At 39.4% G+C, this 15,042-nt stretch overlaps 1 protein-coding gene across 1 annotated transcript; it reads right to left on the minus strand.

The window, feature by feature from the left end:
• Positions 1-4,152: 4,152 nt before the first annotated feature.
• Prosalpha2 (proteasome alpha2 subunit) lies at positions 4,153-12,966 on the minus strand. Its single transcript, XM_071595058.1, has 6 exons — positions 12,887-12,966; positions 12,683-12,759; positions 12,437-12,550; positions 9,471-9,612; positions 6,346-6,501; positions 4,153-4,499 (listed from the first exon to the last, which is right to left on the minus strand). Exons 1-6 carry the CDS (start codon positions 12,925-12,927, stop codon positions 4,325-4,327), a joined length of 705 nt encoding a protein of 234 aa, XP_071451159.1. The 5' UTR covers positions 12,928-12,966; the 3' UTR covers positions 4,153-4,324.
• Between the last annotated feature and the right edge of the window lie 2,076 nt (positions 12,967-15,042).

Consider the following 15,042-nt stretch of genomic DNA (forward strand, 5'->3'; position numbering starts at 1 on the left):
CCTCTCCATAGCCCCAAAGTGGCAGTATGGTGCGCTGTGGCATCCATGGGCATTATTGGCCTTAACTTTTTGGAATCTCGAGATTCAACTGCTACCCTGAAATCTGTGCACTATTGTGAGATGCTGGAGAACTTTTCACTTCCCAAAATGGATGATTATGGTGAGGAATATGTCATAGGAGCCGTTTGGTTTCGACAGGATGGTGCCACGGCTGATACCACCCATCATTCATGGCAAATCCGGCGAGAATAATTTCCTGGCCGCCCGATCTCCTTACGAGGGGATGTTGTTCCGTGGCCTCGCTCCCCGGATTTGAGCACTTTAATGATGAGCATGGCACTGGATGGATTGGAAATGTGGCCTTTGAGGGAAGAGGACAAGTGTAGATCGCAGACTTTTGAGATGCAGCATGGAAAAAATAATTGGGACAAAGAGAAAAATTAACGACAAAGTTAAAATATAGTGCATGAACCGAGTCGGCTGCTAGGGAACCCTGAAAACGGGACAATGAAATACTGAAGGGCTTTGGATGTTTAGAGCTGTGACATAAGAACTCACACCTAACAGATGGTTATAAAAAAAACATCTGTTAGGTTGGCAGGGTAAAGAAAGGAAGAGAATAAGGTTTTTGAACGACATAGGGCACGTAGAAGTTGAGAACTAAAGGAAGTGATAATGTGGGGCAATAAAAATTAATGTTCCAACAATATGCAAATGATAATACATACCAGAGTCTCCACTCAAAAAGGAGGAAGAATTTCCTGGGGTTTTCTCATGCTTCAGGAATGCACAGATTTTCTTCATTATTCTTTAGAATGGTGAAAAAAGACACGATTTTAGAGTGTAAGACGATGCCACGGTAGTTTAATAGGCTCAAGTTCTCGGCCAGACATCGAGGGACCTGGATTCGGATTCTGGTCGAGGCAGCTGATTCTTACACTCCCTCCCGACTTAAAAAGAGACGTTTCAGGCGTGATATGGTGGAATATCATGATTAATTAAAAATAGCAATTTTCCACAAAAATAAAATTTAATGCGACCGGTTTCAATGTTACTACATCATCATCAGGTCTGATGATGATGTAGTAACATTGAAACCGGTCGCATTAAATTTTATTTTTGCGGAAAATTGCTATTTTTAATTAATCCCTCCCGACTTGTTTAATTCAAGTTCTTCCTTTGGCATGCCAGAATGATGTCAAATGGACAATCCAGCAAATAGAGCAGTTGTATACTAAACGGAAGGTCTCGTTTCAAATCCAGGTGATGCCTTTAGAAACCCCAAGCTCTATCTACAATGTCCTGGGTACCATAGCTTTCTGGGAAACCACAGGTAGCGCAACTGGCCACAATAACTGAAATGTATGAATTTCCCCCGCAATTAGGCATAGCAATGAGTGGGATCAGGATTAAGATGTGACGTGATGGTGAAAAAATATGGTCATGTTATGATGACAAAATTCCATACATAGCAAATACAGCATGTAATGGCAAAATAAAAACTTTAAATGATGCAAAAAGAAAAGCAAAAAAGATAACATGATGACCATAATAATCCCATTAAGTAAAATATAAGAATGGTTTCAGCATTCCCAAAGGCTGACGGTGGTATTTGACGCTCTCACTCAGAGTACCCGGTGAGTTTGTGAGGGCCTTGAGAAGCCAATACTCCATCTAACACAAGAAATAGTACACATTTCAAGAGGAAAATCCAGCTAATGAATATAATTGAAGCACAGGGTGCGGAAACGTAACTTACATTTTAATAAGACAAATAGAATTGAAAAAGGGAAGTTAAGTCGCCGCACCCTGTATGAGCACGTGGATCAGGAATCCACCACGATGATTGTCCCAACTGCAGGAGGTCATTGCCGGGATTGACTAGAATGAGTGAAGACCCCATTATACTAGACGGGTCCTTCAATAACTCCTTAAAGAGATGGCGCTCACATTATCACAAAAGGCTTCCTCATAGTCCCATCCTCACCAGACTGCCTTTTAAGTTTCAGCTATATCCATCACATGGTTTATTGTTACAATCGACTGAAGCAACAAACTTTTGTTTATTTAAAAAAAAATTGAAAAAATGAGTTTTGTGCAGTAATTTAACATTACTTTCAAAAGGCTTAACTCTGAACTAGATCCAATCTGAGTGGGTGTTATTTCTGGCACATCTGCTCCTGTGTTTAAGGCTGCCCACAATTGGGTGAAGGAGTTTAAACGCGGCAATACATTTGCAAACGATGAGCATTGCTCAGGACAACTAGCGGAAGTGACTTCCTCTGACATGCCAGACTCCACAATATGGTTTGGAGGGATCGAAAAATGAAAGTTCACTCAACAGTTGAGGGCACATTCACATCTCGTATTTTCAATTTTGAATGCAAAATTGGGAGTGAAAAAAGCCTTGGCTGATGGGTCCGCTTTCAGTGGAGAACAAACACAATTTCGTAGTCGATTCAGAAGCTGGTTTGGTTCCTTCCAGCCACAATCCTGATGGGTTTCTATATCGATAGATAACTATAGACAAAACGTGGACACACCCCATAGACAAAGGAACAGTTGCGAAGTAGGTTTCTAAAAGCAATCCGGCCCCAAAAAAGCAGACTTGAAATCGGCTGACAAGGTGATGGCCTTTGGTTGTAGGGATGTACGCAAAATCATCCACATCCACTGCTTGCAGAAAAACAACAAACAAACAACAAAGAAGAGCGTAACGCAACGCTTGGGCAATTGCGGAGCAAAGAAATCAAGCAAAAACGTCATTATTCGGCAAAGTGAAAATTTCTCTTACTTCCGAGAAAATGCAGAGGTTCACACCTGGGCTGCTTCGATGGTGAATATTATGAAATGGAATTAAGGTTTGAATTCATACAACAGCCACCGCTTTCACCAGATTTGGCCCCCAGGGACGTTTTCCTTTCCAAACTGGAAAACATGGCTCAGTGGAAAATGATTCGAGTCGAGCGAGGTCTCCGCCAACGCAGATGCTCATTTTGAGGACCTTCCACAATGTTACTCTCTCAATGTGAAAAGTGTGTCGAGATAAAAGGAGACTGCCTTGAGAAATCAATAATAATCTACCCAAAATAATATTTCCATTTTTTCCCTAGGGCTTATGGAATCACCCATACGTGCACATAAAAATTAAATGGCGTGGCAAAATGCAATACACATTACTTGGAGGATATTTTTTCACTATGGCTTCATGGAAAATAATAAATTAACTAATACAGTATTATCAATGTCCAAAAAACAGTGCCACGTAAAACTTGCTTTGTGGCAGACATTGGAATTTACAGGAACTTCTAAAACATTGTAACTTCATGCAAGTATCCCTGCATTCATATTTTAAAAAACATTAACAGTTGAAATATTATAATGGCCAGAGGAGCTGCTATTCTCTAGTCACTGCCTCTTTATTTCACGAGGATTTTTGTTCACTTGAGTACTTCATATACTATTACAACAACAAAGCAAAATATTTTTAATTGTATAAGCTTATAGATGACACGATGAAAAACAAAATAGGACACTCATACATTCATGAATATTCCATTCCAAAATGGTCAAAGTATGTATGCATGGAAACCCATACATACTTTGACCATTTAAAATGAGAAAGTATTGCTTTGTGAGCATGGTTTGGATATTCTACAACAGGAATGCCTACTCGCACGTAAACATATTATATTTGTCTGCTGTCAAATGCACAAAAGAGGAAACCAAAATGTATTAACTGTTTGATTGTATGTATTTCATGGGTGGCGACCAACAACTAAGGTCATGTGCGCCATGAGGGATGGCTGGGAAAGGAAGGGTGTAGAGAAACCCGGTGTCGGCATTAGCCTCCTCTGGTCGAAAGGTGCCAGGGGGACCACAGTTTAAGGTCCAATCTGACTGACTCACTCAAAGAGCTCTCCACCAAGCACCCCAACTAGGGATTTGAACCCGGGCCCTCTTGGTGGGAAGCGTGCACGTTAGTCCCTGCACCATCCCGATCCCTATGTTCTAACTGTAATTATTGGCATGGGTTTGGACCAAGACCGGAAGGAATGGAATGCACTAGCAGCGCAAGCAAGTTACCAATGTATATTCTCAAGAGAGTCCACCGCATGATACCAGTTATCCTTAAAGAGAGTTAGAAGAAAATTCATTTTTGTGTAGTTTTTTAATACCAGCACACATTCAACCGCTTGAAAATAAGAAACAAACAAGTTACACTTTGTTCATGAAACACCGGCTGTCAGAAGCAATCCCCAGAGCTGTTACACATATCAAAATCTTTGACGCTGGAGACAATGATGGTGGCAAGAAGGCCTCTTCAAGGAATGTTTGCAAGGTAGTCCTTAATGTTCGAAGGGCTCAGCTTCCGGAAACCCTTTTCATCACAGATCCCCACTTCAATGTTATCAGCCGTCATCTGTCCCTCGAACCCTTCCTTGAGCGTCAGGATAGCAGTGTGCACAGCATCATCTAGCTCCAGGTCTTCATTGTACCTGTTGAGGAGGAGGTCAAAGTGAATGCAACGACAGTGCTTGCTGAAGAATAATAACGAGGGAGGAGATCTCTCGGCTGTCTGCTTCAAGCTCTTCCCTTGGAATACCCCATGCAACTGCGACCACTGGTCTCAGTGGGAAACATGAAATTTCAGCCAAAGTTCTTCACTTGAAAGAACTTGACGGCCAAGCTTGAAAGCAGGCTCTCAAAGACCACATGCTCCATCCGTGACTTTGAACATCCTCGGCTGAAGACGAAATTGTAATACGTATGTGGGTACCGTAAAACCATACAGTAATCAACCCCAAGGTCGATTGGGTAGGCGATGGCAGAGTTCACCCAATATTAAGCCAGAAGGCACGTGAAATTCCTACATCAGGGTAGGGAGGCCAGTTCCTTTCCTTGAGCCGCTCATGGTTTCCCAAGAAGTTCTGCAACCCAAAAAATCACACATCTCCGACGTAGCAGAGAGTACTCGGAGAGGCATGCCTGGGAATCAAACCCAGTCAGTCATACCTTTGGCCAGTAGTCCAATGCTCTACCCTCGGACTACCATTCAGCAAAATAGTTTACTTAAACGCCGATACTAATGGATTGGGAGGCCTTAATTCCTTACTAATTAGTGGTAACAGTGCAAAAATAAATAAGTAATATATCTGGCATGCCTCCTTTGTGGCATATTCCACTGAACTTCTACTCATTCACTAGATATGCAAACAAAATTGACTCAGTGGAAATGATCCAGACCTAGGATCAGAGTCGGAATCTGTCCACCATTTGGCAAATACAAGGGAGCTTATGTGGTATAATTCTATGTTCGCCATAGCTTATCAAATGCTGCAGAAGCAGGCAATGTATTGAATCACATGTAAAGCTTGATGTAAAAATGTATGAATTAGGAATGAGATATTAAAAAGAGGGTGCCCTAGATCAATTTTTTATGTGAATGACAAGTCCACTGTAATTTGCACTCTACATTGGAACTTTATAATTTAAGTATTTAATATATATTGATACCTAAAATAATTTATAAAATAGTACGATGTTGGCCACGCTATGATGTGGAAAAGGAAAAGTGAGCCCAATCTACGTTACATAAATAAAATTTTGGTTATTATATTGTAAACAATTTTAGAGTGCCAGTGATCATGAAGTTATGTACTGCAATCACAAATGAACTTTGAAGAGAATAATTCAACTGATTCTCAATTGTATTTACTCATGAAGCTTTGCACACTCCTCTCATGCCTTAACGAGTCTCCACAAATTTCATTGACCAAAGACACAGGAGAACCATTTCCTACAAGAGCGGTGCTGATGCAAATGAAACTTGGATTCACAAATTACAAGAGGATAAAAAGAGGGTGCTCATTGCAATACATACATAAATACTAATGTGCATGGAATGCAGACGCAGATTAGAGTACCTATGAATTCCTGTGGAATTAACAATTATGGGGAATGTACACATCATCAATCTGAGTCTTCAATCATCAGATGCATACCGAGCATCTTTACAGAGCAAGCATGTGACATTGTCATCATATAAATCCAGCTTCAGCAAGGCTCCAAAGTGCATACAAGAGAATTTCCCTTATAACAGTTAACCGTTAAAAGCACCCTTCATCCTAAAATACCTTTTCTAGGTTCGGCTGAGCCTTATCTCTACATAGCTAAATAATAATTTCAAAACTGGGCTGGAAACAAAATTCTTTGAGAACATGTTTACTTGAGAAACAATATTAGTACTCTTGTTGTATGCCATGTCATTTGGGAAATTTCTAGAAACCACGCTATGTAGAACATAAAATCCTTGGCCTGCATACGACAATATCTAATTCTCACCTTTTCTCCAGGAAAGTCTTGCCGTTGATGAAGTTCTTCCCCATGGCTGTGGCCTTCCAAGCGAAGTAGGCCCCCGAGGGGTCACACTGGAAGAGGTATGGCCGACCATAATCCCAGCCGCATATCAGCAAGGACACTCCAAATGGACGGACACCCCTGAGGAAGCCAAGAAATCATATAAGCCACTGACCCAAAATCAAAACTCCCAGGGGACCACCTCTATACTTCAGCCATTTCCATCAAGCAATCACAATTGGCTCCTGCACTTGCTTCTGTTCAATGATTTCAAATCATAATTTAATTATAACACAATAAATAAAATAAATAATAATATACCTATCATTTCATAATGTTCGTATTTGAAGATGCCTTATTTTCACTGAGAATTACACTGCTAATGCAGAGAAATAGTATTTATTTTCCCCAATTCATTAGTTACTAAAATTGATCAAAGTAATGATTTTCAAAAAATACAATAATGGGCAATGTGCATTAAATAACATAATCCAACAGAGTAATTCACCACTACTCTTGAGAAAGCTAATACTTAATCAAGCTAATTACAGGCGACTGAAAATGAAATTACATGGTGAGCAAGAAGCCTCTGCTGCAAAAATATCTCAGGTTAAGTTGATATGATCTTATTTGAAGGGAATACATTGCAGAATGTTGTAAAAAAACTACCTCCATTTTCCTTAAGTAACTTCTAACAACAATGATAATGTGTTATTAGCAGCTCTATCTACGATATTAACCCATTTTTTATCCATTTATTATATGCAATGAATGAATCGATCATGTTTTATCTAACACATGTGCATGTTTAACTGTAGAAAATTGTGCTAGTTTACTTTTGCAGATTTCAGTGGCATAGATGAAATGCTGAATCAACACTGTTCCTTGATATGCTGATCACTGTTCCTCGATATTTTATCATTCACAAAATTAATTCTTAAGTGTATAGCAAAGGATATTAGAGCTGATGGTTTTCTATGAGACAACATAAAATGGCAATTTTTGCGACACTTTATTGAAAATAGCAGGATTCGATAAGCATATGAAGTAGAACGAGTAAACAGCTATTGACAAATGAATAGTGCAGCGAAAGCATTTTTCTTCATTATCTTCACGACCATTAGGGTGGAAATTATTCATTAATAATTTCATGATAACAGTTAAATAATACATATTATAACATGGAAATTAAGTTAAGATTATTCATGATAAATCTCTAATAGTAGATGAATATTTTATCAAAATTTAAAAGCTAGGGCCTGATATCTGTAAATGAATTCTATCCCAACTCATATTTATTAAAAATTATGAAGAACAATTGGAAAGAATGCCTATTGACCACACTTGGAAAACATTACATCAATGCACACTGACTTTCCACATGTCATTGTCATTCGATATACTGGACCGTGGAGATGTGACGGAAGAAAGAAGGAAATGTTCTGCAAAAGCTACTTATTTTACTTAGCTTGCTTCTTTGGAGTTTCTCGTGAACTAAAATCTCTCGCGGAGTTCTCTAATGTCTATAATATTGTCACACGCTTGGGTCCAACGTTTTATTCATAAAATTTATGACAGAATCCAAGCTCTCTTGAGCCTTCAAGATTTCAAATGATTTTTCAGATCCACTGCCAAGATGCATTTCCCACTGCCTTAACACTACCAGATCTCTCTTCTACTATTAACGTTTGTCACATTCACCAGCAGAAGCATTAAGTCAGCCCTCAACATCTTCAATGGTCTAGGATATTTCTCCTGAAGTCTGCAAAAGTTTCCGAGGATGAATTTGATGGTTTTGAGGCTTTCCTTTGTGAAAATTCATGATCACCAAAAAAAGAAACATTTTTCACACAAAAAACTTCATAATACTACCAGGTTTCGACACACACAACTGATGAAGTCGTCTATTCATCAAAACCGGCCGTGCTGGTAAGTCTTTTTGCGGGAAAAAATACCAAGTTTATTTATTTAAGGTCCCGAGAATCTTCATGTTCAAATCCAGTCAAGTAGAAATTAACTTCCTCTTCAAATCTTTTTGAAACCATTCACAGTGGCACAGAGGTGGCTCTGTGCAACTGTGAATGGTTGAATCGCCCTCCAGGAATCAGGCCAGCTGCTCATTTTGCTATCTATCCCATCTCCACTTATAAAACTGCATTCAAAATCTTTTGCCAGTACCACCTCTTGCAAGCAATAATTTCAATATTATTTAATGAAATTTGAAGAAATCAACAAAAAAAGTCCTCAGAGAGAGACTGTTGCATGATTAATCATCATTTCACAAGAAAGAGCAAAGGAGTTTAGGTGGTAAGTTAGCTGGAGGAAAAACTCCCTCAAATGTCACGGAAAACATGAACAGCTTCAAAGATATTCCCAAATATTTTCAAATCTTCCAAAAGCGCTACTTTAAGTAATTTGACAACAGCATGAGATTTAAATAGCATTCAGTTAAAATGAATGTGAAGAATTTGGTGATATTTTCACTCATTAAATCATCACGCTAATTGATGAGAATTTTCACTTCCACAGTCAACTAATAAAGTTGATAATTTATGATTTTAATGCCAAATATGAAATATGACCCGTTAGGTGCCAACTTCATCAAGCATGTATATGCTTAAGTTTTATTATACCATATCAAGCTACTGAAAACAAAACACATCCATACTGCTTGACTAACTTAGTTTAATCCTTACCAGAGGCTGCATCCAGCAAATAAATAAATTAGACGTTGAACAGCACATAGGGACCTAACAGAGAGCCATATCCTCTTTTTATGCCTACCTATTTATTTTATTTATTTATTTATTCAGTATTAGTCCGAAAACAGCACATTTTGGCCTTCACATCGAACTATTAACAACGATAACAATGGTCACATTTACAACAAACACCCAAGCCCTAGACGGAGGGAAACTCACCCAGGCGGGAATCGAACCCGCGACCCTTGGAATGGCAGACGAGGACGTTACCCCGCTGCCACCGGGGTCGGCAATTAAAGCCGGGAAAACAGGGAATCGAAAATGTATTAATGACAGGTCTTCACTGAAGCGAAACGAAGTGAAAGGGAGTGAAAGGGCAATCAATCAATTCCACCGCTGCAAACCCACCCTGACTGAGTGTACTCCTGCATGACAGTGGCCACCCGCTGCACAAGCTGAGCGGTTGGGATGGGCTCTTGGTAGACGAGGTAATACTGCTGCGCCATCTTCCTCGCCCTCTTCACAAGAAGCCGGTAGTCTGGGCCCATGCCTACGCTCATAAAAAACAAGAGAGAAATCAGTCTTGCAGGTCTTTTGATGTCCTTCCTCTTACATTTCAGGTAGTATTAATTTGAAAATAGACTAGAATGCCACTCATTTCATGAGTCCACACACAAATATTATTTTCAATTACGATATTGATTTTTGATCATTTAAATCACTGCCTGGCGAGCAACTGGTGCACACTGCCAGCAGAGTACATATATTAAACCCCTCTCCGTGTCCATCCAACTTGGTCCCCTCGTTTGACTCCAGTCGTCTCCTCATCTGCGATTGTATCTGCCAATGGGAAGCATGCGTTGCCAACCACGTGGTTACCATTGACATGGTCATGCGCCGACACGTGATCCCGGATGAAGAGAGCATTGGAGTCAGCCAAGGGGACTGAGCTGGATGGACACAGCCCCTCCCCTCACCCACCCGACCACCTTGGACACTCAGCGACCTCTCATATGGCAAACCAATATGAATTGGGGCACCCCACTGACTGAACCACAAGAGCCTCAAAAATGACCAGCAGCACCCCTTTTAAGTGCTGAGGACCAGCTTCCAATACAAACACAAAGCAGGCACATGATTTTGTAGATGTCCTGCCTGGGAATTCAATGGTCAAGGGTCACATATTATTTAATATCAGTAAATCCCAACTTTTCAACACCACACCCCCCGTGTATCCTTAATTTATAAAAAAAACCATAAACACAGTAGTAATCAACCCTGGAAGGTCGGTTTGGTGTGGGTGATGGAAGAGTTCACCCAGGACTAAGCCCTATGCGGCGTGTGAAATTCACACATCAGGGTAGGGGGTCCAGTTCCTATCCCTGCGCCGGTTATGGTTTCCCAGGAAGACCTGGTACCTGAAAAATCACTTAAGCTTGGGTGGAGCTGCAGGTGCCCAGAGTGCCTTGCCCAGGAAACAAACCCAGGGCCCTCTGGTCAGCAGTCTAACGCTCTGCCCACTGGACTACCGCGACCCGCAAGTACATATTATGCATGTATTAATCAATGTACATCATTTTTTTTCCTTTCCTTTTCGATCTGCAAATATGTGCATAATGAATTTGTGTCTGTCTATATGTATTTATGTGTACACACGCAAGCAATTATGAATTTTATGCCTAATTTAATGTGTATACGACGATGGGTTGAATGGAAAAAGGGACCCTTAGGTCTCAATTTCACCCAAATAAATACCTCTATTATCCATCGAACCACTCTGGTAGACAAAACACGAACACGTGCAAAAAAAAGAATAAACTGACTCTTCAGTTCATCATGAAAGAAAGAACCGAATCAACAAATGGCTGAGCCCTACAAAATTATGCAATTTTCTTAATGGGAGTTCTACTCCCATGATGAGAATACATCATTAATGGCTCTCAATGGCTTCATCTCTTTTATGAATGCTGGAAAAAGCATTTCAAAGCCCCTGCTGTTCCGCTGCACCCCTTGGGACATGAATAGCAGTGACTTAATATAGGATTAATTCCTGCTTTCCTCACTAAGTACAACATAACTTTTTCAAGATGCACTGCACAGCAGATCAACCTGCGATGCACAGCACTGCAGGCTGAAAGCTCACTATAACCTCAAATAAAAATTAAGGCAAATACGTTTATCATGAAAGTTTGACAAGGAGAGAGGGAAGATTGATGGCAGAGTGTAAAGAAAGAAATGTTGAACAAGGGGATGATTCGCTTTTCTTAGCAAAATATGGCAGTGGAGATCAAGATAATAAAAAGCAAGAGAATAACAGAAGAAACGTTGGCAGTACATTGATAGTTACACCAATGCTTGTCTACAAAAGCAAAACTGGCAAAGTACACTTCCCCATATTGTTGTAAAAAAGTGAAATTTGGATTACATTTTGTTACTAACTTACTGTTGACTAAATGCAGTACATCTTCGATGGTTTAGGACTTCTTGTAATAAAAATACAAGAACCCAAGTAAGCGGTGGCTGCATAATGGTAGATGTGGATTGGATGCAATGGTAACGTAAAGGTATGAAATGTATGAGCTACATTTCTTTTAAGAATGCCGTGCCGAATGCCTTTTAAGGGTGCCGTGTGTGATGGTATACGTATGTATTCCACAACAATTGTAACTAAGCCAGTAACCAGAAAAACAAAGTCGAGGCCAATACCGTCCATTGCTCTTCATTGTTCATCCTAAAAAGGCAATTTGACACAGAGAAATCGAGCCAAAAGATGGGTTCGGAAATTTGGCCCTCCCTTTTTCAAACACGCAGGTACACAGCAGTAATACACTCGACCACGACATTACAAACAAGAGTCCTCTTGGTTCGTTCTTGGAACATTAATCGCGATCAACATGAATAGCACGAAATACCTTTGTTGAAAAACAATGATGCAAATATCATTAATTCTTTACCCAAAATCGAGAGAAATCTTTCTCGAGAACGAAAAAATTGTCAAATCGTAAGACGATTAAAATATAAGTGCCTAACCCGGATGAACTTGGTAAATATGAGACATACCGTCATATTTCTAAGATGCAGGATTAAGAAATAGAATAATTCTCAAGCGCGAAAACAAGGAATAGATAATCCGCGTGTCCTAATCGACTGCTAGAATTATCTTGAATTTGCTTTAAACATTAATTCCAGGCGGTAGTCAAAACATACATATCAATGAGTCTTCTTCATTGACCCCGAAAAAAGGCAAAATTAACTCGTTTCAAAGCCAAACATGCACTTCAATAAAACTACCCAAAATATTAGAAGATTCCAACACAGCCCTGACAATACCTCAACCACCAAGGAGACTTATCCACTCTTGCTATGTTACTTACCGCTGTAAACCATTCCAATGTGATTGGTGATCATGGCCACTTTACTAACGCTGTGTTCCTCGTAAAGAATAGACTTGTGCTTATTTTCTGTTGCCAGTACCACGCCATTAGATGCTAGAGAGAAAAGAAGAGAAACCTTTATTAAATACAGATTGTATACCAAGGATATGCGACATATTAATATAACTTCAACCAGAGTAAATAAAAGTATAAATTTGACTGAACTGACGAAAAGCTAATTCTTACCCTTAATTCCAACAGAAGGTGCACCAGCAGCCACTGCAGCTAAAGCATATTCAATCTGAACTAATTTGCCGGACGGGCTGAAAATTAAAGTTTGCTGATATTAGGTATGCTTCGAATATTCATACACTACGGGATCAAAGAAACACCTCTTTAACCACGCGAATATTATCACACCAAAGCATCTTTCAATAAAAACACATTTACCTGAAAGTAGTAAGCGAAAAGCTATATCTTTCGGAAGCCATGATTACCAAGCATTCAACAGAAATTGTCAGTCATTAACAACATTCAATTGTTTTAAGAACTTGTCCCCCTAGCGGTTATTTTCGTAAACAAAAGCAAGCATATGAGCATCGCTACTTCTCAATTCTTGCCGCACCCGTACCAATCACCCGAACTTTTCTGACTGACCTTCGTGGCACGAAGCAGTGTTCTCATCTAAGAGTACGCCTATAGATTCAGTGTAATAATGCCCTTAATCCTTAGACGAGGGTTTACTTAACTAGATGAGAATACGAGTACGACACAAAAGTTATGACTTTAATACTCTAGTACAAATGAAATGATTCATATTTTGGAATGCACTTTCAAAATATCTATAGACCTGTCTGGTAGATGAGCGTCGACTCTCGAAATACAGCCTAGGGATCAAGTGGTGTTGACTCGCAATTGCTATTGCGAGAATCGTGGCCCATTAAAAAAGGGAATGCCTTGATAGAATAATTTAAAGATATACACTGCAAAAATTGAAAACGCCCTCCCAAAGGGTAGACTATTAATCGCCTCTAATGCGATATGACGTTACTCGGGTTATTCCAAATGCTAAAACTGGAATTCGAAAAGAAGAGACTGCTTAATTAAACCTCGATAAATTAAAATTAAGGCCTAAAAACTGTCTAAAATACCCTCCTGTAGAATTAAATCCATTTCCAATTATCCGCACCTGCATACTACCTCCATGTATTCCATTCAAAATTCTCACGGTTTCGAACATTTGGTAATCAATCAAAAAACATCATCCACTTATCTTACCTTCTTCGTACTTGCCTCCAATGCTCTATCTATACCACTACCAAGCCTCATTGGTTTTCCTTGCCGTCCATTTTACATGCTGTCGCTTAGTATTATTGTTAAGTATTTCTCATTTTTCACTAGGTACATGAAATATTTTCTAATATTATTATTATCAGCAATCTATCAGTTAAGACAGGACTTTAATGGGCAGAAGCTACAAAATGAAACAGTGACCATCCCTTTCCTCTCCTAACCAAACAACCTGACATTCAACATCATATTAAGCTCCTCTTTAATGCCGCATATTTCCTTCCTCCATTCTGTTCCAACATCCTTATCCTATTCCTGCCCCTTCCTCATTTGCCAAATCCCTTCCAACACAGGCTTCAACATCCCGTTGCCAATCAAACTGCTTGGCATCCATTTCCCAGCCTCCTTAGGATTTCTCCCAACAATCCCCTCTCTTGCCCCAGCACGACTAGCACTTCCTTTCCTTTCAGTCCATTTCAAAATTTCCATCTTCAATGATTATATTTATGCCAAACAAAACCATGCTCTATTTCACAGTTTTCTTATGCCTTTTCTTAATTTCTTAACTCCACATCCCTGTCATCAATTCCCTCCTAATGAAAGCTTATTTGCTTAGTGTAATTCTACTCCTTATCTCCCTACTACTTTGACCATTTCGAACCACGCTTCTAAGAGACATATACTGATACATTTGGGATCCAGTGTCAAGAATCCTACCCCGTCTAGCAGATAATTTTTTCATAACCAATTCCCTAGGTAAAATGTGATATGCCTGTTCTGATGACATCTCTACAGCTTCAGCAATTTCTTGCATGATGTTTTAAAAAATGATGTTTTTTGAGTTAGGGGATTTGTAGGTGGATGAAGGGGAGGAATGGCCACTGTAAAATGCGAGCCAACTGGTGACCAGTGTTTCATAGATATAGTAGCAACTGTGAAAGTTTAGTTTAGCTATGCTTAGCTGGGCAGACCATTTAATGGCAACATAATTAGATCCTCAAATATTGGTCCAATAAAAGTAAGAGAGTTTCATGTCACCATTGAGTAATTAAGTATGCAGTACACAATATATCAATTACCACCCAAATTATTTTCCCCTAGAATTTAAAATTAATTGAGGGGCATATAATAAGTCATTTAATACATGTGTATACATACAGTCAAATGGATCTTCCAGAATGGATTACAGAAAACCAAGTATTATTACATTTACTGTGCAATCAGTACCATGGCATAGATTAATTCTATGAAGCAGAGGTCCATGTATATGAAAAATCTAACAATCATCAAGAAAACTTGAGCTCTTTGGCCTTGTA

The sequence above is a fragment of the Hetaerina americana genome, unplaced genomic scaffold (assembly GCF_022747635.1).
Source record: "Hetaerina americana unplaced genomic scaffold, ioHetAmer1.1.p SCAF_7, whole genome shotgun sequence".
Classification (NCBI taxonomy): domain Eukaryota; kingdom Metazoa; phylum Arthropoda; class Insecta; order Odonata; family Calopterygidae; genus Hetaerina; species Hetaerina americana.